This window comes from Desmodus rotundus, chromosome 12, assembly GCF_022682495.2.
Source record: "Desmodus rotundus isolate HL8 chromosome 12, HLdesRot8A.1, whole genome shotgun sequence".
Classification (NCBI taxonomy): Eukaryota; Metazoa; Chordata; class Mammalia; order Chiroptera; family Phyllostomidae; genus Desmodus; species Desmodus rotundus.
This window is the reverse complement of record NC_071398.1, coordinates 20,025,041-20,045,527: the sequence shown is the minus strand read 5'-3', so window position 1 is coordinate 20,045,527 and position 20,487 is coordinate 20,025,041. Positions and strand designations below refer to the sequence as shown.

General features: G+C 40.5%; 1 protein-coding gene and 1 non-coding gene across 3 annotated transcripts in view; both read left to right on the top strand.

Annotated features, from left to right (window-relative positions):
• Nucleotides 1-3,923: 3,923 nt before the first annotated feature.
• The window catches only part of RFWD3 (ring finger and WD repeat domain 3), a 31,256-nt gene continuing 14,692 nt past the window's right edge, over nt 3,924-20,487 (top strand). The window contains exons 1-6 of one of the 2 annotated variants that reach the window (XM_053915260.2): nt 3,924-4,072; nt 9,586-10,060; nt 15,498-15,700; nt 17,037-17,107; nt 18,628-18,822; nt 18,919-19,010. In XM_053915260.2, coding sequence (XP_053771235.1) covers nt 9,588-10,060; nt 15,498-15,700; nt 17,037-17,107; nt 18,628-18,822; nt 18,919-19,010 — 1,034 coding nt within the window. In that variant the 5' untranslated portion in view covers nt 3,924-4,072; nt 9,586-9,587. Of the gene's footprint in view, nt 4,073-9,585; nt 10,061-15,497; nt 15,701-17,036; nt 17,108-18,624; nt 18,823-18,918; nt 19,011-20,487 lie in introns of both variants that reach the window. The other variant, XM_045191849.3, reaches the window with a different exon arrangement.
• On the top strand, nt 19,865-20,050 carry LOC112300896 (U2 spliceosomal RNA). Its single transcript, XR_002974442.1, has one exon. It is a non-coding gene; the product is annotated as a U2 spliceosomal RNA (small nuclear RNA).

The following is a 20,487-nucleotide window of genomic DNA, read 5'->3' as shown; positions in this document are numbered from 1 at the left end:
AACCTTACTTCCAATATCAAGTCCCAGAGTTCTCCTACCAGAGAGTGTAATCTCTAATGCCTCCAGTGTCTCCAGGGAAACCTTCATGAGGAAGCTGAGCCTGGAGGGGACTTCAGTGAACAGATGAGCTTAGTTAAGGACAGCCTCTGCTCAGCTCCAGCCTTTTATCATGTAGGAATGGGATCCCAATGTTTCCAGAGCTTTCCATTTTGTCAAAAGAAGCTGGAGATTCATATTTCTCTGTAAATTGTTCATATTTTTAAAGGTTAGCATCTAATCAAAAATTATTTTAATGCCATATAGGACAAACAAAATATATTAGTCTAGGGGCTCCCAGATTTTAACCTCTGCTAGATTCAAACCCGTATCTCCTGCATGTGGTCCTTTTGTTCTGAATTTTTACCTTTGCTCATGGCATATGCCTTACATAGCATACACTAACCCTACCTCTAAATACAGCCCCCCCCAACTCATCTCCATTCATTCAACAGCAAGTGTGACAGGTGTTGTTCCAATAACTAAGGAGACACAATAAACAAAATACACTTGGAGCTTATATTCTCTGTAATCATCTCTGGAGAATAAAATTATGGCTGATTTCTATGCTTTTGTATCTCTTATTCTTTTTTTTTAACCTAGAACATGATTTTATAAACAAAAAATGTAGAACAACCATGGACAGGTTGAGCATTTAAAATGATTTTTTAATTAATTAATTTATTTATTTATTATTTAGAGAGAAGGGGAAGGAAGGAGAAAGAGATGGAGAGAAACATCCATCAGCTGCCTCTCTCTCGTACCCCAACCAGGGACCAAACCCGCAACCCAGGCATGTGCCTTCACTGGGATCAGGAATTGAACCAGTGACCCTTTGCTTTGCAGGAGGACACCCAACCAACTGAGCCACACCGGTAGGGGCTAAAATGATTTTTTTCTGGCCCTGGCTAGTGTGGCTCAGTTGGTTGGAGTTGTCCTGCAACTAAAGTGTTGCGGGTTCGATTCTCAGTCAGGGCACATACCTAGGTCTACGGATCCCATCCCCCACCTCACCCCGGCGTTTATAAGATGTTTCTCTCTTTCTCTATAAAAGCAATGAAAAAAAAAGTCCTTGGGTGAGTATTAAAAAAAAATCAAGATGATTCTGTTCTAGAGCTTTTCATTAGGTTCTACTATTTTCCTCTTTAAAATCCTGTTGTCGTTACTCTTGGACTTAACAATGAAAATCCTCCCTTGAAGATTAATTAGTCACACTCTGGCAGACCTAGAGGCAGAGGTGGATTTATTGTGAAAGTAATAAAGCTTAATATCCAGGGTCACTCATTTACACAGGATATCTTCCCAGGCCCTGTACTTAATTTTCCCCTGCCATTTATTTATAAAAATTTTCAAATACACAGAAGAGTCAGTAGAATCATACTCTGGACACCCATCACCTAAATCTACAACTAACAATTTACTCTATTTAATTCATCACGAACTTCTCAATCTATCCGTGACTCTATCTACCCATTAATCCATCCTAACTTTTTTATGGATTTGAAAATTTTGAGCATCAATACACCTCATTCCAAACTACTTCATTCAGCATTTATATTAGACTTAAGTTTAGTATTTGTTTATAGGGGTGTTTGGGGGATAAGCAAGTAAATTTTCATGTTGTGAAATGCACAAGTGTTAAATATACCATTCAATGAGTTTTGACAAATGCATACACATGAATAACCCAAGCTTCATCAAGGTAATGAGCATTATCTTGATGCTGGGAAGTTCTATTATGCCCATACGATCAATCCTTCTCCTCACTCCTGTCCTACAATTCTGATTTTTAAAAGCATTTTTGAGGTATAATTGTCACATAATAAACTACAGATGTGTAAAGTGTGCAATTTGATGTTTTGATGTATACACCACCGTAATCAAGACAATGAACATATCCATCAACTCCTAAAGTTTTCTCATGCCCCTTTGTAATCACTCCCTTCCACTCCTGATTGGTCATTATGGAACAGTTCTGATTGGACAGGGCAGGTCATAGGAACTCCCTTATAGGAGGACATAAGCAAACAGAGCTTAGTGCAGGGAGCTCTTCTTGGTATACAGAATATGTGCGAAGCCCCCCGTCAGCACATAGTAAGTCAGCTCTTACTATTTATAAAACTTGGGCCCTTGGTTGACCATCGGAATCCATCTCAGCAGATAAATTCCTTCTCAAGATTCACATCAAATGAATCACCTTAGGTTCCACAAGTCAATGGGAAGGTTGGCATTTAAGTAATCACCCATAAAGATGTGAATTTCACCCTTAAAAGGAACACGACCAACACTTTTCCTTATAACTATATATAACTTTTGGAAGTTGAAGACAAGACTATATATTTCTGGCTTTGTTTATTCTCTTTCTCTAAACATGGCCATTAAGTGGATTATCAATTAATATACTTTTGGAACCATCCATTAAACATTCTGTATACATTTCACTAAGCAGCCCTTTGTGTTGTCCAAATTTCTTTTACCATAGGATATATTACCTATTAATTTTTCATTTAAAATTTTTTCAAAGAATATTCAGTAGACAATGTACCTATGTATCCATTAACATGGAAAGTCTCAGATATATTTTAAGACTAAAACAAGATCCCATCTGTATCTAAATTTAGGTAAATGAAGATTTTAAACAAAGTTGTTACTGACTTTTCAGGAGAGACAATTTTTTTTTGCCTCTATAATTTTCTAATTAAATTTTTTCTAATTGTTTTGCATTGAACATGTAGTACTTACGTAACAGTGAGAATCACTCAAAATATTTTACACTCCGTAACATACTCGTTTACAAAAGGAAATTCCTTTCTCCTCACATTACCCATGCTAAAGCTCAGTATCTATACCAAGAAAAAGAAAACAGTACAAACGTTAATCTGGTTTTGGTGACAGTTTGGGAGGAGAAAAATATTGAAAAGTCATTGTTTGGATTAGTCACGATTTTCAATTTTTTTTTAGGCTCTCCGCTGCTACCAATTGCATTGAAAATTGGCAGCTGAGTAAATAAAATTTTGTCAATGTGGTCTGTGCCGAGGATTAGCTTTTAGCGAGATTTCATCTTTCAGGGAGATGCTTGAAAAATACTTGCCGTTTAGTGATGTGACAATAGTTTAGTAGCAGGCAATTTATTGCAGTGGTTTGGGACTTAGACCGTGTAAGCAAATTCCTTAAGAGCGCTCTTCAACCTCAAAAGAGGATGTAGAGTCTATAGCCCCCACGGGATTCCACGAACGGGATTGTCCCATGTCTCTTTATAGGCTCTGATTTCAGGGGGCAATATTTTGGATTTTTTGGATTAGCTACCAGCCTTTGGATAAAGATAGTTCCTTTACTAAACAGGGAGAACAACAGGAGCTACAGTTTTATTTATTCTTTTAAAATATTTTATTTATGTATAGATGGGGTGAAAGGGAGAAAGAGAGGTAGAAACGTCGATGGATTGACTCTCCCACGCCCCCAACAGGGACCTGCCTGCGTGCAGTGCCTGGGAATCGTGGGGACCTTTTGGTTCGCAGGCCAGCATTCAATCCACTGAGCCACACCAGCCAGGGCAGGGGCCACAATTTTAATATTTGCATCTTATTTTCAAAATGCACCAAGAAACCTTTTTCTTACTTTTCTTCCGCCAGAAAGTTCAAATAAAGAACGGTAAAACCCTTCCCCCGCCCTTCTGTTTGGGGGCTGAACGCTAGATGACTGACCGCAGCTTTTTACCAATTGTACCAATTCTACCCTCGCGCGATCCCGCCTAACCAGTTTGCGAAGGACCAGCCAATGAGAGCGCCGCTCTTTCAGACCACGGCAACCTAAGGAATAAGAAGAGACAGTATTGGTCGATGGCTGGGACTGCTGCCCAATAGGAGCAAACCGGGGCCGCGACTGAGGCGGGCTGCTTGAGCTGCTGGGGACGAGCGGTTGGAACCAGTCCTGGGACCTGAGGTCTGCTGAAGAAACGGGTCCTTCCTGCGGCTGGCTCGCGAACCCGACCGCGTTTCTCCGGCCGCAGGTGAGGAGGGCGCTTACCTGTCCCCAGGTTTGCGCTTCTGGCTCTGGGAGAACTTCCCGGGCTTGGTCCCTGGACGCGGGGCATAGGGACACCCCAGTGGTACCCCGAGACCTGGTGAGGTCCGGCCGTTCTGGGCGGCCTTAACCGCCAGAGCTGTGGCGCCCAAACTCGAGCTTTTTCGGGGTTTCTGAGAAGCTGGAGGTCGGGTTGGGGGGCGGGGGAGACAGGAAGTTCGAGTGATCCCGGAAGTTGCAGAGTTGGGAGGCCATATCGCCGCGGCGGGAGGCGATTTCGTGGCTGACTGGAGTCACGTGGTTACCCTAGAGCCGATCCTCAAACTTTTCTTTTGCAAGTAACCGCTCTCCTTTTGAGCACCCGTTAGTTGCATCACTTAGGAGTTAACTTTTAGTTTTAATTCAGCTTTACCTCACAGCAACACTGCGACGGACAAACTTTTCTCCCCATTTTAAGGTGAACTATTTGAACAGGCTAGGAAACCCATCTAAGGCTCCACAGGTAGGTAGGATTGACAGCAAGCATTTGAGCCGAGGTCGGCCAGACTCCTTGGTACCGTTTCTTATTTTGTCAATTGGGTGCCATCGCGTCCCTGCTGGTTGTGGACATTGAAATCGGAGTGACGAGCCTGGTAAGATGGCTAGTGGGAGGTTAACCTTTGCAGCGCCAATTCATAGCACAGAGAGAAAATCAAGGACAAGGTTGCTCAAGGCTTGGGGTGACTTGCTCACGGCCTTTCGTTCTCGGCCAGTGATTTTTCAACCGGCAGAAAATTTTAAACACGCAGTACCTAAGTTCTGGCAGGTGGGGCTCAGCTGCTTGGAGCGCTAACCAGGAACGGGAAAGTTGCGAGGTTCGATTCCCGGTCAGGCCACGTAGCCAGGTTGCTCCATTCCTGCTCCCGCTCCTCTGGAAAGCAACCCATTGATGTTTCTCTCCCTTCCTCTTTTTCTAAAACGAGTGGAAAAGTGGCCTGGGTGAGGATTAAAAACAAACAGAATCATGTAGTACCTGATTATTTAGTCAGGGGCACTGACCTCTTTTCCCTTAGATTGTCAAATAAAAAAATGGCAACAGCCAAAACAATAGCTATCCAGTATGAATAAATCAAAATTATACCTAGTTTTTGGTCAGATTGGCAAAAATAGATATATATATATATATGTTTTGGTGTGCTGCATTTGGTTAGTAATTGTTTTATGTGTGCCATGAGATAGGAAATGTTGAAAATTGCTGCTCTAGGCACCCCGGGGTTACCCCAAGGGCTGGAGGGATCAACATTTCCTCACGTTGTTGGGAAGATTTGTTCCGGAACTGCCCTGTTACATAGAACTCTATGCCAAGATGAAAAGGTTCTCTCTCTCTCCTGTGTCTGTAGCTCTGTATGTTAGGGGCTGTGTTCTCAGTTGTTAGGTTTCGGTTTTTTGAGGGGGGGAGTTTGTGTTTTTTTTATTAAGGTGTATGGTGAATAATTCAGTAGTCATTTAGCATCTGCTATGTACTTGAGTTGTGGAAGATAAAAGTGACGAAGCTGATGGATTCAGCTTTGGGTTTTCCTGTTCTGATCAGAATTGGTTGCTGTCTAATCAGAACTGGCATATGATGAGAGAAGATAACTTTTTTAATATTTAATTATACTGGAAAGTACAGAGAATAATTTTTAAAAGACCTGTGCATTCACCATCTAGATCTAACAAATCTTGGACTTTACCTTTCGATGTAATTACGTTTTTCTTTTTTCTTTTTTTAAAATGCTCACCCCTGGGCATGCTCATTGATTTTAGAGAGGGGAAGGAGAGAAACATCAACGATTTGTTGCCTCTCAGTGCAGGTCCCAATCAGTCAGGGAACCCACAACCCAGGTATGTGCCCTGACCAGGAATTGAACCTGCGACTTTTTAGTTTATGATGCTCTGACCAACTGAGCCACACTGGCCAGGGCGCTTCCATTTTTTTAAGGAAATAAAAATAATACACACACACACACAGCTGAAGCTTCTTGTGCCCCCACACCCTCCCCCTCCTGAAGTTGGTATTCCAAGTCCAGATAGCATGATTTTGCATTCAGTGTTCTAAAAATGGAATTGTAGTGGATATGTTTGCAACCTGCTTTTTTTCCTACTGGTTATAATTTTTGAGGAAATTTTAGTGTGCCGAGGTTATCAGTTGGAAGAGAGCTTATGATTATATCTTGACCCGAGGTTTTGCTTTACTTCCTTCTTCTCTTTTCTGCATTCTTTCTGATACTTAAGTCAATCAGATATCCTGGCTTGATCTTTTAATTTTATTGTCTTAATTGGCTATCCTTTCATTCTGTTTTCTGAAAGAGTTCCTCCACTTTATCTTCCTCTCCTTCTATTAAATTTTTTCATTTTGCTTACCTTTTTTCACTTAAAAGGACTCTTTTGATTTGTCCTTTTTCCCCCCTAGCATTCTTGTAAGTTTGAAATTTTTTTTGTTCTTGCATTGTCTTACTTTCTTCCCTCCAAATTTCTTCTGCTTGTTTGCTTTGGTCTCCCTTATCTTGGAGGCTTTCCTCAGATGTCATTTGGTCCTTGGCTATTTGTTTATTTTAAGGGGAGACCTCCAGAAACCTGATTTGGAAGCTCTGTATGAGTGGCTGAACCTTACCATCCACTGGGCTTTTACTGTTAGATATATGGACAAACACCTACCCATTTTCTTGGGGAATTCACAACTATGAGTATTAATAGACCTTTTTTCCTTGAGTTGTTCTTCTCTAGGGAACAATTCTCTAATCTCCTGCCTTGGGGCATAGAGAATGTACATAAACCAGAGTATTGTGTCCAGGATTTGTGCAGGTGGAAAAACTGGGTAGAAGGATTGGAAGTTTGTCACACTATTGAGTTTGTAGACTTGACTTAACTCCTTGTTTTCACTGCTGTGCTACCCCTCATGCTGATTTTTTTAATGTTATTTTTCAATTGCAGTTCACATTCAGTATTACTTTAGCTTCAGTTGTACAGCATAGTGGTTAGACAGTTTTGTCCTTTACATAGTGTGTGTTCCCGCTGCCCCTGATATTTCCAGTAGACACCTGGTACCATGCGTAGTTATTACAATGTTATTGACTATATTCCCTCTACATCCCATGACTATTATATAACAACCAATTTATACTTTTTTTTTTTAAGATTTTATTTATTTTTAGAGGGGAAGGGAGAGAGGGAAACATCAATGTGTGGCTGCCTCTGGCGCACCCCCTATTGGTGCCAGGTCCCCCCACCCAGGATGTGCCCTGACTAGGAATCGAACTGGCAACCCTTTGGTTTGTAGGCCACCACTCAGTCCACTGAGCCACACCAGCCAGGGCCCAATTTGTGCTTAATCACTTCAACTTTTTCACTCACTCCCCCAAACCCCATCTCCTCTGGCAACCATCAGTTTGTTCTTTGCATCTGTTGACTGTTTCAGTTTTGTTTGTTTGTTTATTTTGTTCTTTTGATTCCATAAATAAGTGAAATCATACAGTATTTGTCTTTTTCTGACCTGTTTCACTTATCCTCTAGGTCCATCCATGCTGTCACAAGTGGTAAGATTTTGTTCTTTTCATGTCTGAGTAATACTCCATTGTATATATGTACCATAGCTTTTCTATCCGCTTGTCTATTGATGGGTAGTTGGGTTGCTTTTATATCTTGGCTATTGTAAATAATGCGATGAACATAGGGGTGCACATGTTCTTTTGAATCAGTGTTTTGGGTTTCTTCAGATATATATACACATAAGTGGGATCCCTGGGTCATAAGGCAGTCCCCATTTTTAATTTTTGAGGACCCTTCATACTGTTTTCCATAGTGGTTGCACCAGTCTGCCCCTCATGCTGCTCTTAAGCCTGTCTGGTTTAAGCCTCCAGTTTTCCTACAGAATAGGGTGAGGAGGTTTTTTGTCTGTTTGGCTGGCTTTTTTGTTTGACTAGGAGACAGGTTAACTGTTACAGGCTTTCAACCAATCTTTTTTGGCACCATCTTTCAACACTGCCTTCTTTGGTGCTTGGTTTCTATAGTCCCCTCAGTGGGAATCAGCTTGCTTCTCTAGAGCACTCAGTTTCCCCTCTTTGCAGGCACTGGAGTTTCATCTTTCAGGTCCACCACGTAGTTAGTTACCGGTTATCGGTCCAAAACACTGATTTACATGTCTTACATCCTGTTTTCTCTTGCTTTGTCTTTATGATTTGTTTTTGGTTTTGTTTTGAGGGGAGGGAAGTCATGTTGATGGTTTTCAGGAATGACTAGAGAGAGAAAATACATGTGCTTCATCCACCCTGTTTATCGGAATTCCCTCCATTTACTCTGTCCAGTCTGGTCTCTGACCCCATCGTTTTGGGGAAACTGCTCTTTTCTAGGTTATCTGTCATTTCCACGTCGCTAAATCTAAAAGCCATTCGTTCCCTCATTAGCAAATGACACACATGACTGTTCTCTATTTGAAACATTCTTTCAAGACACCCCATTCTCCCAGGTTTCCTCCTACTTTATAGTCTTGTTTTTGAGTTCTCTTTCTGTACCTCTTATCCTTTTAATGTTAGTGTCTCCAATTTTAGTCCTTGGCCTGCTTTTTCTTCTGTGTCTCTTCCTTATTTAATCTCTCGCGTGATTTTAAGAAGCTTGCCTATGCCGAGGATTCTCAAAGCTGTCCACTGCTTTCCATCTCCACTACTACCACCATTGTCCACTAATTTACACTTCCACGGTAACCTGTAAACTGGGCGCCTCGATTGCACTGTTGCAACCCCTATAGTCCATTCCTAACACAGAAGAAACTTCTTACTGGAGCCTTCATTGATAATGCCCTGCCTTATCAGCCTCATTCCATACTGTCCACTCTTCCTTACCATACTTATCACACTGGTCTGCCAGGTTTCTCAGCTGCACCTGGTCTGTGCTCGCCAGGGGTCTGTGTACTGATTTCCTCCTGAAACTCTTTTTGGCTCTTATATGGCCAGCTTCTTCTAATATCAGCTCAATTTTATTCTTTCTGAGAGGCCTTCCCTCACTATTGTGTCTAAAAAGGATGAGGTAAATAAAGGTTGTTTGGCCTTTTTGGAGAAACTAGGGAAATTTCAACTTTAAGTTGATAATTGAAGTGATTTTGCAAGTGTTCTTTTGTTTATCCTCTGTAACTTGGTGCTGTATTGTTTACTAAAATTAAATGTAGCATTATGTGCACTTGTTTTGGTAAATTCAGGTCATGACAAAGAACTGAAAGGTCTGGGAGATTACTTTCAGATCCCAATAGTTCAGTCCCCTTATTTCTACTTTAGCAGATAGTACTATGGTCAAACGACTTCACGTTTTCAAAGGGCGAACTGGACAACTGGTTGTAAGCGGTTATTATGATAAAAAAGTGGGTGATTACCAAAATACCTCTGTTTTAAATTAAGTAACTAAAATCTCAGCTTTTGCCAAGAATGATTTTAAACAAATTCTAAAAAACTTGATATGATTACATTAGCTACATGTTTTATTTTTTACTAATACTTTTTACAAATATTGCTTCCTCAGTGATGGCTCATGAAGCAATGGAATATGATCTTCAGGGGCAGTTAGATCATAATGCTGCTGAACATCTTGCTCCGGCTGAAGTGGTCAGCAGCCAAGAGGGACCACCCCTGCTCCAGCCTGCTCCTGCTGAAGTGGTCAACACCCAAGGGGACCCTCACCAACTGCAGCCTGCTCCCCAAGTATCCATTGACCTGACAGAGGAAGTGGAGCTCTTGAGAGAAGAGAATGTGCAGAACATCAATCCAGGAGCTTCAGAGGAGCATAGTCAGGGATCTGGTGCTAACTACCGTGTTAGAGTAGCTTCATTGGAGTCAATGAACAGCTTCATTAATGGGCTACAGAGACTTCATGGTATGCTAGAATTCCTGAGACCACCTTCAGACAACAATGTGGGGCCAGTGAGACCCAGGAGGAGGAGGGGGACAGCTTCACGCAGAGTGAGAGCCGGAGGGTCTCAGAGGACGGACAGCACCAGGTAAATACAATATCTAGATCGTGGGATTAGTATCAGATTGGGAATTAGGAACCTTAGGCTCCGGTCATACCCCCACTGCTGCTGCTGAGAGGATAGACATGTGACTTGTGACAAGTCAGATAACTTTTCTGAACCCCCATTTCCCCACAGGTCAGATGAAAATAAAAGTGCTTGCCTTATTTACATAACAAAGTAATGGAGGACATAGGTATGCTTAGATACTTGGAAAACTGGGTGGTAGTTTGCTGGCAGTGGCTCTTGTAGAGGCTGGTTTTTTAGATAATTTGCATCTTGTATATCAAAAAAAAGTATTTCTTAACTTGCAAGTTCACTCCACTCACCCAAGATCCATTGTTCATGGCACTCCATGTAGAGTACAGACTAGATTTAGAGAATCCTTGTGAAAAACAGAATGTGATTTAATTTGGAGCTTATAAGTGGGGAAGCATTCCAGTTCTCCTCACCTGAAAAAAAATGTGTTGAAGAGTTGAAGATTTTCTTCCATAGTTTTTGATTTGAACTTATCTTTTAAAGGGCTTAGCTGTCAAGTCTTGACAGGGTTATTATAAAGAATAACAGTTGTTTGTCTTGTATGTTTTTAACTTCCTCTTGCATTATTTAAAATACTGTATTTCACATTTGGCCTTTTAAATATTTTTGTGTTTAAAGAGGTTGAATTTTAATGGACCCCGAGTGTTTTGTTCAGGGTCTCATAGTTACCACATCAAGGAAATAGAGCTGGCATTAGGACCTGGATCACTGCTTTAACACAGGCAGATGGAAGGAGATTTGAGCAGATCCATTTGTTTTCTTAACACTGTGAGGATGGTGAGTTGACACTAAAAAGACAAGTAGCTAGGCCATCTGTTTGCCTGTTTTACAAATGAGGAAGCCTTTGGGATAATTCATGATTTGATGGGGGTAACTCTGGAGTTGGGATTGTGCCTTCAGTTACAGAATTCAGTATCCTTTTATTTTTTTAAGATTTTATTTATTTATTTTTAGAGAGAGGGAAAGGAGGGAGAAAGGGGGGGAAAAAACATCAATGTGTGAGAGAGATATCGATTGGTTGCCTCTCGAATGCCCCCTACTGGGGACCTGACCCGCAACCCAGGCATGTGCCTTGACTTGGAATTGAACCAGTGACCTCTGGGTTCAAAGGCACTCAATCCATTGAGCTACACCAGCCAGGGCCCTTTTCTGTGACTCCTGATGATTACAGTAACAGGGCTTACTGTTACCGTGGCTCTACTCTCTCTAGTGCTCGGTCACTTCTGGATGTGACCCATCAGGAATGATGGGTGTCTGGTTCTGTGTTGACAGGAGTGGCAAGTGCATGTTACTCTGTTATTTTAAGGTCATTCCCTTGGATTATGAAGGCAAAATAAGATTTTACACATTTGTGTGATAGGTAAGTACCTTGAAGTGCAATTTAGGGGCTCTGTTGGACTAAGTGGACCATGGGTTTGGTGTCCCTAGGAACTGGCTGTGGTACCAAGAGACCTCTCACTGTATTCCTCAGCCTTGGTTGTTCATACACTCAGGGGGATTTGATTGCTTTTAGTGGGGGACACTTAATTGTGTTAACTCACAGGAGAGTGGCACTTATAAACCTGATGTCAATTTACAGAGAAAAATAGATTTGCTACAGAAACCAAATTATATTTTTGGCATGGGTGGCATGATTCTCCCAGGAGATATTTTCACACAGAAGGCAAACACTAATCGGGAACTTGCTCGATGTATGTAGAATCTGCTCTGGTTACAGAATTTAGATGTAGAAAGATGTTAGTCAAGCAGTTTGACTGACTCTCATGTTTGTTTCCATAAAGTGCAGTAAACCTAAATGGACAGAGATTGTGTAAAGAACATAGATTCTGGAGCCATATAAATATGTACTGAAACTTTTTTCCCCTAAATATTGTAAGCAAATTCCTCAGTATATTTACATAAAAAATATGTTCTGTTACAGGACTGATTGCTAATACCTTCTGAATTTATTGACATGAATTTCTCATTATGGTGTTAGGCATTTATTCTCCTGACAGACTATCCCTGGGTGAGATGTTGGGAGCCTGGGTCAAGATGAACAGTTCTTACCTTGAATATTTATAACATCCCACCATATGAGGGACTGCACTTTGCCTCGGAGATACATCGGTGAATAGAACAGATCAGGATACCTGTTCTTGTGGAGCTTGTGGAATTTAGGACTGCAGAGGTTAAGCAGGGGCAAGAGCTTATCATAGTATTATTTAATTCAGAAATAATGAGGGACATTATCATCAAAATAATGCAAGGAATGAGGTGGATTTCTTGGGTTTCAGGTCTCGCTCCCAAAGAGAAACCTCTAGCACTGCCTCCAGTTGCTCTTCGTAGTTGCCCTTTCCTGTGTCCTGACCTGACCTCGGAAATGCCTATTTTGCTATGTAAAAGCAATGTTAAGTAATTTTTTAAAAAGTCAGTCACTTAATTTTTTATTTCTAGCTAGACCAAGAAATAGAAGACTCAAAAATATTAAAATCAGGAGTGAAAGAGGGAACATTGCTATCAGCCTTACAGAAGAAAACAGTATTATAAGGGACTACTGTGAACATTTTTATACCAAGAAATTAGATAACCCAGGTGAAACTGACAGGTTTCTAAAAAGACATAAGTTATCAGTACTCTCAAGAAAAGGAAAATCTGAATAAACCAGTAACAAATGAACTTGTAATTAAAATAAGAAAATTCCACAAAAAAGAGCCCAGAATTTCTCTGGTTAATTATACCAAACATTTAAAGACAAAATAAATTACAGCAATACTTCATAAACTTCTAACAAGTGGAAGAGGCAGGAACACTTTCCATCTGGTTATCTGAAGCCAGTATTACTCTGATACCAAAACCATACAAAGACATCACAAAAAAACTATAGACCACTACCCTTTGTGAATACAGATGCAAGAACACTCAACAAAATGCTAGCAAATCGAATCCAGCAACATATAAAAAGGGTTATATACCATAACCAAATAGAATTTGTTCCAGGGAAGTGAAATTGATTCGACATGTAAAAAGCAATCAGCAAGCCCTCACTGGTGTGGCTTAGTGGGTTGAGTGTTGTCCTGTAAACTGAGAGGTCCCAGGTTTGATTCCTGGTCAGGGCACATGCCTGCCAGGTCCCCAGCTGGGGGCTTGCTTGCTAGAGGCAACTGATCCATGTTTATGTGGCACATTGATGTTTCTCTCCCTGTCTTTCTACTTCCCCTCTCTCTAAAAATAAATAAAATCTTTTCTTTTAAAAAAAAATCACGAAGATATACAGTGAAGAGGGAGAAATGACAGAAAAACCACTTGACAAAACCTTATCTTAAAATACAAAACACTTAACAAACTAGGAGTGGAAGAGAACTTGCTCACCCTGATAAAGGGCAGCAATGAAAATCTCACAGCAAATCTACTAAATGGATAAAGACTGAAAGCTTTACCCTTAATTTAGAAATAGGACAAGGATGTCTGCTTTTTCACTTCTATTCACCATTGTACTGGAGGTTCCAGCCAGGCCAATTAGGCATTTGGCGGGGGGGGGGGGGAGCATTTGGATTAGAAAGGAAGAAATAAAACTAGAGCTATTTGCACATAACATAATCCTTGTATTTATCATCAAGTTGTGGCAAAAGCCAGAGTCAAGAGGCTACATATTATATGATCCCATTCATGGAATGTCCAGAACAGGCACATCCATAGAAATGAAGTAAATTAGTGGCACCAGAGGCTGAGGGGGAGGGGGAAAAGAGGGAGTGGCTGCTTATGGGTAGAGTTCATTTTAAGTATGGTGAAAGTGTTTTGTGCACTGGCCCGTGTGGCTTAGTTGGTTGGGGCATCATCCTACAAACTGAAAGGTTGCAGATTCTTTCCTGGTTGGGCGCATATGAAAGGCAACTGATCTATGTTTCTCTTGCATTGAGGTTTCTCTCTCTTCCTCGCTTTCCCTCTCTTAAAAAATTATTAAGCATGTCTTCTGGTGAAGATAAAAAATAATAATAAAATTAAAAATGTTTTGGAATAAGATAGTGGTGATAGTTGCCTAACTTTGTGGTTATGCTAAAAATCACTGAATTATACACTTAAATTGTGAATCAGAAAGGACTCAAAATTGCTATAATAATTTTTATGTACATTTTTTTATCCTCACTCAAGGACTTTGTTTTCTTCATTGCTTTTAGAGAAGGGGGGGAGGGGAGAAACATGGATGTGAGAGAAACATGATCAGTTGCATCTTGCCACACCCCGACCGGGTTTGAACCTGCAACCTTTCAGTTCACGCACGGCTCCACACACTCCAACCAACCAAGCCACACCAGCCAGGGCCACGTTTTGTTTTTTTTAACAAGGACAAATCTTATCTATTGGATGCCAAATAATGTTAATTTTATTCCATTTAATCATCCATTTTTAATAGAAAGTCCTAGTTTGCCATAAATTTTTGGTGTGAGAAATCAAAATTTTTTTAATGTGAGCAATCTCCAACAATGTTTCTGGGTAATGATATATCTTAATGTTGAAAACAGTTACTGAAACTTAAAGTATGTCATCTTTCGGTAGTAATACTTTGTGATTATTAGCTTATAGTATGTTCTAAAATTCAGAACACTATTTTTGGTTTTTAATATAGAATGTCATTAATTCTAGGCTATATGTGGAGTATGGTTTGTTACCTTGCATATGAGGGAAACTGAGGTATCATGGTGGTCATGATAAAAACTCATTAGCCGGAAGGAATTAGAGTGTTAAATCAAGAGGTGGCTCTGGCCAGGAGGCTCAGTTGGTTGGAGTGTTGTCCCATACTCCCAAAGGGTTGCAGTTTCAGTTACTGGCGGGGCATATCGATGTTTTCCTCTTGCATCAGTGTTTCTCTCTCTCTCCCTTCCTCTCTCTCTCTCAAATCATAAACATATCCTTGGGTGAGGATTTTTTTTTTTCTTAAAGTGAAATAAGAGGTGAAACAAGGACTGAAGCCGACTTTATACTGCATCCCAAAAGACCTTGATCTGCCTAGCTGCAGCCGCAGAATCCCATGAGACCATATTTGACCTATAGGGCCCTTTTTCTTCTTGCCCACTCCTTCTTTCCCGTCCACTAATACTAACAGACAAATTGCTGAGTTGTGTCCTTTCAAAGAAATTGACACATAGCCAAAGGCCAGTAAAGTAGAAATAGCTTTTAACATAGGGTCAAGCTCTAGTGTGTGTTAATGTAATTGAGTAGAAAAGAGAGTGTATAGACCATCCAGCATCTCACTAAATCTGTTTCTGCTTCAGTGTTCAAAGGTAACATTTAATGGCCTGGAGATGGGTTGAAATGACTAGGATTTACCTTCAAATTACTGTGGGTTATTTTTGTGATGGTGGTACTGTAATTGTACTGTAATTCTGTTGTCTTTCTCCATAAATAGGTCCAGAGCACCACTGGATGCTTACTTTCAAGTGAGCAGGAGCCAGCCTCCTTTGCCAACCACCTCTCATGATTCAGGGGCTAGCAATCCTGTCTCTGAAGACTTACAGATATCAAGTAGTGCTGATTCTGACAGTGACAGCTCCATAGAGTACGAAGAGGCTGTTGTCCCTGCAGAGGAGCCTGGTGCTGTCATTTTAGAAGGTGAGTGTTTTATCCATCTGCAGGTTCACAAGGCTACCATCTAGAAAACTTAGACTCTAAAAGGCTAGGAACTCTAAATATGTGTTTTGACACCTCCCTTCCCCCTGACCATGTTACAGATTCCTGCTTTACAGTGCAGCTTTCACTGGCCATGATTATATAGACAGAGGGAATTTGATCTGACTTTCAATTCAATGTGATTTGTGACCCAGTGAATCATTTACTTTGTAATGACATTTTATGTTCCCTTTCATTTTCTTAGACATCTGAGAAAGAAGTAGGTTGTGTTTTTTTGTTTGTTTTACATAAAGCTCTAAATTCATCACCCCATCTAGTCGTCTGTTTTTTAGGTCTTAGTATAATGTTACATATTGTGCAAGCGGAACTTTTATTTAGCAGTAGGTAGGCAGAGACCCCCAAAAGCATATGTCCTGCTTACATTTAAAACCCTCTGATACCCCAGATTGTGGGCTTTTCCTACTAAATGGAACCAGGGCTTTTTTGAGAAATGGCTTTCTAGGTCTTGGGTAGGAAAGCTAAATGATGGGCTTAGGGCATTTTATTAGGCTAGGAAGCAAGGAAACCATGAGTCTTCAGGACTATATCAGTAGGCACAGGAGCAACCTAGAAAAGGCTCCTAGTGACTTAAGATGGGACAATTTCAGCATCAAAAAAAATAATGTGCACTTGAATTATGAATTGAAATAGGTTGAAATACATCAAATTTATGAAAAATTTTTTTAAAACCTCATTCATCAATCATTATAAATTAGAGCCCTAAGTCATTACTCTCAAAGCTTGTAAATAAAGAATTAAGCATTCAGCCCTGGCTAGTGTGGCTCAGTGGATTGAGCTCTGGCCTGTGAAACAAAGTGTTGCTGGTTCAATTCCCAGTCAGAGCACATGCTTGGGATTCAGGCCAGGTCCCCAGTTGGGGGGTGTAGGAGAGGCAACCACACATTAATGTTTCTCTCCCTCTCTTTCTCCCTCCCTTCCCCTCTCTCTAAAAATAAATAAAATCTTTAGAAAAAAAGAAAAATAATGGAAATGGGGCTTAGAATAGAGTAAGACTGGCAAGATACTATTTTTGAAATGGGGTGATGGGTGCCCATGTGTTAGTTATGCTGTTGTACTTTTACGTATGTTTGAAAATACCTAAAATCATTGAAAAAGATAAAGTCACTGATGCTACTTGGGAAATTGTCATCTCTTTTACAGTAACACTACAATTAGAAACGGTGAGTGAGTCAGGCTCTCCCGCTAGCCTGTGATTCCTTATGACTTACATTTTCTTTTGTTATTACCTTTCCTGTCGTTTCTGGAAACGACTTGGCAGAACCAGCAGGTGATATTTCAGCAGAACAAGAAGTTGTATGTATTGGTGGAAGAGAGACCCTCCCCAAGGAGGTAATATCAACATCCTTTTAAATAAAAGGTTTGGATTTTCATTTTAAAAAGGAGGCTACAGGCTACAATGGAAAACCTATAGGCTTTGAAAGCAGGAGGTCTAGGAGTGGATCCTATCCAAGTTAGTCATTTGCATGACTTCTTTCTCTTAGGTTTAAAAAAGTTGGGGAGTAGACAGTGGAAATGTGAGGATAACTTGTCCTGCTTAACTAACAAGGTTAAGTAGCAATTAAAATAGTAGATATTAATGTAGTTTGTGGACTGGCTGGCAGAATGTGATTACTATGTGATAAACAATATTTATTTTTAAAAAACATACATTGTTATCCTTAATGTGAGAGTTACTTACATTAACTGTGGACTCTGCCAATCCCAAAATATCATTAATCTACTTTTCGCATGTTTCTATGTGGTCTCCCTGTTTTTATTTCTTCCCTCTAGAATAATTTTGTGTGTGCAAAATTATGTATATAAATGTTCTATTTTTAAATTTCCACAAATGAGATTATAATATACCTTGTTTTTTGTTCCTTTTCCACCTGACTTACTACATTTTAGAGAGCTTGCTATTATCAGTACATAAAGGTGAATCTCATTTTTATTAATAGCTTAATAATAGTGTATCATCACATAAATAAAATTTTAGTTAACTTTTCCCTTGTGTACACTATGGTCATTCCCTTTCATTTTTTCCTAGTACAAATGCTGCATTGAGCGCCCTTGTAGAAATGTATTGGCAAATTTTGTGCCTATATTTATGATATATAGAAGGAAGCAATCCTAGCAGAGAGATTGCTGGGTCAAAGGAAAGATATGTATTTTAGTTTTGGTAGGTAATGCCAAATTGCCCTCCGGAAAATTTGTGCCACTCTCTACTTAGAGCAGCATTGAGTGTGTAAGCATGCCCATTTCTCCCTCACCCTCAACCATGCTTGCTGTCATCAGACTATCAATTTATACCATCTAATAGATGAAAAAATGGTGTCTTTATCTTATACTCCTTTAATATAACAATTGAACAATTATTGACCATTTGTAAGCTAGTTATATTCTTTGTTTTTCTGGTATTTTTCTTTGATTCACATGAGCCAAGTATTTTATAGCTACTTTAGTTGATTTTGAACCTAATTTTGGGTGAATAACAAACCTACTGTTCCCTGTTACTGGTTTTCTAGGTAACTGCTAGTTTGTGTTTGTTTTATGTGTGTGTGTGTGTAGTGTGTATGTGTATATATATGTGCTTTTTATACAGATACATTTTTCTTTATTTGAATGAAAAAATTCAATTCTGTAAGACCAAGGGGTAGTAATATTTTTGTGGCTTGTATTACATTTGACTAGATTGCATTCTAGAAAGAACGACAGGTGATTCATAGGTGGTGTAGTTTTCCTACAGTGTTTTCCATTGGGTTTATGTTATTTTTGTGTGGTTTTGTTAATTTTGGTTTTGTTGTGTGTCCTCTTCAAGACTGATTTTTCATTTTCTATCATTTGAATGTGTCCCGGTTTCCACCCAGCAGTCTCCCCAGAAGTCCAGCTCTCTTCTGCCTTCAGCTTCTACAGGTGAGGAAGAAGATGGGGACACTTGCACGATATGTTTAGAACAGTGGACCAATGCTGGGGATCACCGCCTTTCCGCATTACGCTGTGGGCACCTCTTTGGGTTTAAGTGCATTTCTAAGTGGCTCAAAGGACAGACACGAAAATGTCCCCAGGTAAGGACTGCAGGTAGGGTCTGTGCATGTACACAATCATGTTAAGTCAGGAGGATTCCTGGAACCCTACTAATTGTATCCTGTTGGGCTCTTTAGTGCAACAAGAAAGCGAGGCACAGTGACATTGTTGTCCTTTATGCCCGAACCGTGAGAGCTCTGGACACTAGTGAACATGAGCGCATAAAAAGGTAGGTAGAAAGAGTCTGCCTGGCTGGGTTGTTCCTTTTTAGTTCCTTGAGTCACTCTTAGTGGTTCTGGTTTACTTGGGCTGTGGCTGGGGATTGTTGGCAATCTTGTCTCATATTGTGATGTGTAATACATATCTGATCATCTTCTGAAAGAGGTCTGCGTTGTTTGCTCTCCATACAGCATTAAAAATGAGGATCTGAGGTAACAAGTAATTGTGATTGTGCCTGAAGTTAAACTCCATGAGTTTCTCAATTACATAAGTCAGTACATTGGTTTTCAATTTAAGTTTGCCATTTTAAAGTTTCTATTGCTGTAATATACAGAGTACTGACCAGTGTTGCAGAGAGACATGAAAATAGGGCAACGGGAGGAAGACTCTTGTTACTTCTGTGTGCCTAGTGCCTCTTGTAAGCCTCTGCTTTCAGAGCCTGAGTGTTGTGTGCTGATTGGAACAGGTGGGTTCTGATGGAATGGAACAGCTGTTTCTTCTGCAGGAGCACTTAGACATTCCCATGAAGTTGGAATCAACCTTAAGACTTAAGCCTTTGCCCTGGCTGGGTGGTTCAGTTGTTTGTAGTGTCGTCCCACACACCAAAAGGTTGTGGGTTTGATCCCAGGTCAGGGCACATACTTAGGTTGCAGGTTGGATCCCCAGTCAGGGTGCGTCCGGGGGGGGGGGGGGGGTCAACCAATCTATGTTTCTTTCTCACATCAGTGTTCCCCCACCCTCTCTCTCTTCTTCTCTTCCCTCTCCCGCTCCTTTTCTCCCTCTCTCCCGCTCCCTTCCTCTCTCTCTAAAATCAATAAACATATCTTTGGGTGAGGATTAAAAATCCTCAAGATTCAAGCCTTTATTGCTTCTTGACCTTTTGGCTAAGATCAAGTGTTGTATCTGTTCTTATCAGTTTAACATCTGATATGTCCTCTCTCTGAGGATATTAAGTGCATTTTTGGAGCATGAGGTTGGAATAGGAGCTTGCTCTGTCCACTCCCTGCATTGACCAGGTATTGCAGTACTTCTGGGAATGGTACATCCCCTTGGGATCAAAATCAGTCGTATGAAGGGTCACGGTTCCTTACCTTTTGTCACAGGTGCCCTCTCAAAACTCTCATGAGGGCCCTGGCTGGGAAGCTTTGTCCTGATAAGCCAAGATTGCGGGTTCATTCCCCGGTCAGGATATACATAAGAATCGACCAATGAATGCAAAAGTAATTGGGACAACAAATTGAGTTTCTCTTTCTCTCCCTAAAATAATTTTTTTTTTTAAAGGACTTATGCCTTTGGTAAATATGACCTGGGGAGATCAAGACCATGGTGTGTTAAGCTCTCCTAAAATCAAAAGCCATAGAGAAACCTATGGCGCTGCTGTAATACCTTATACCTGGGATTATGGCAGAGAGATACCCCGGGTTTTTTGTAACCTGTTCAGATTCTAACCTAGGGATTACATTTACTGCTTGTCTCTTCTGTTAAAT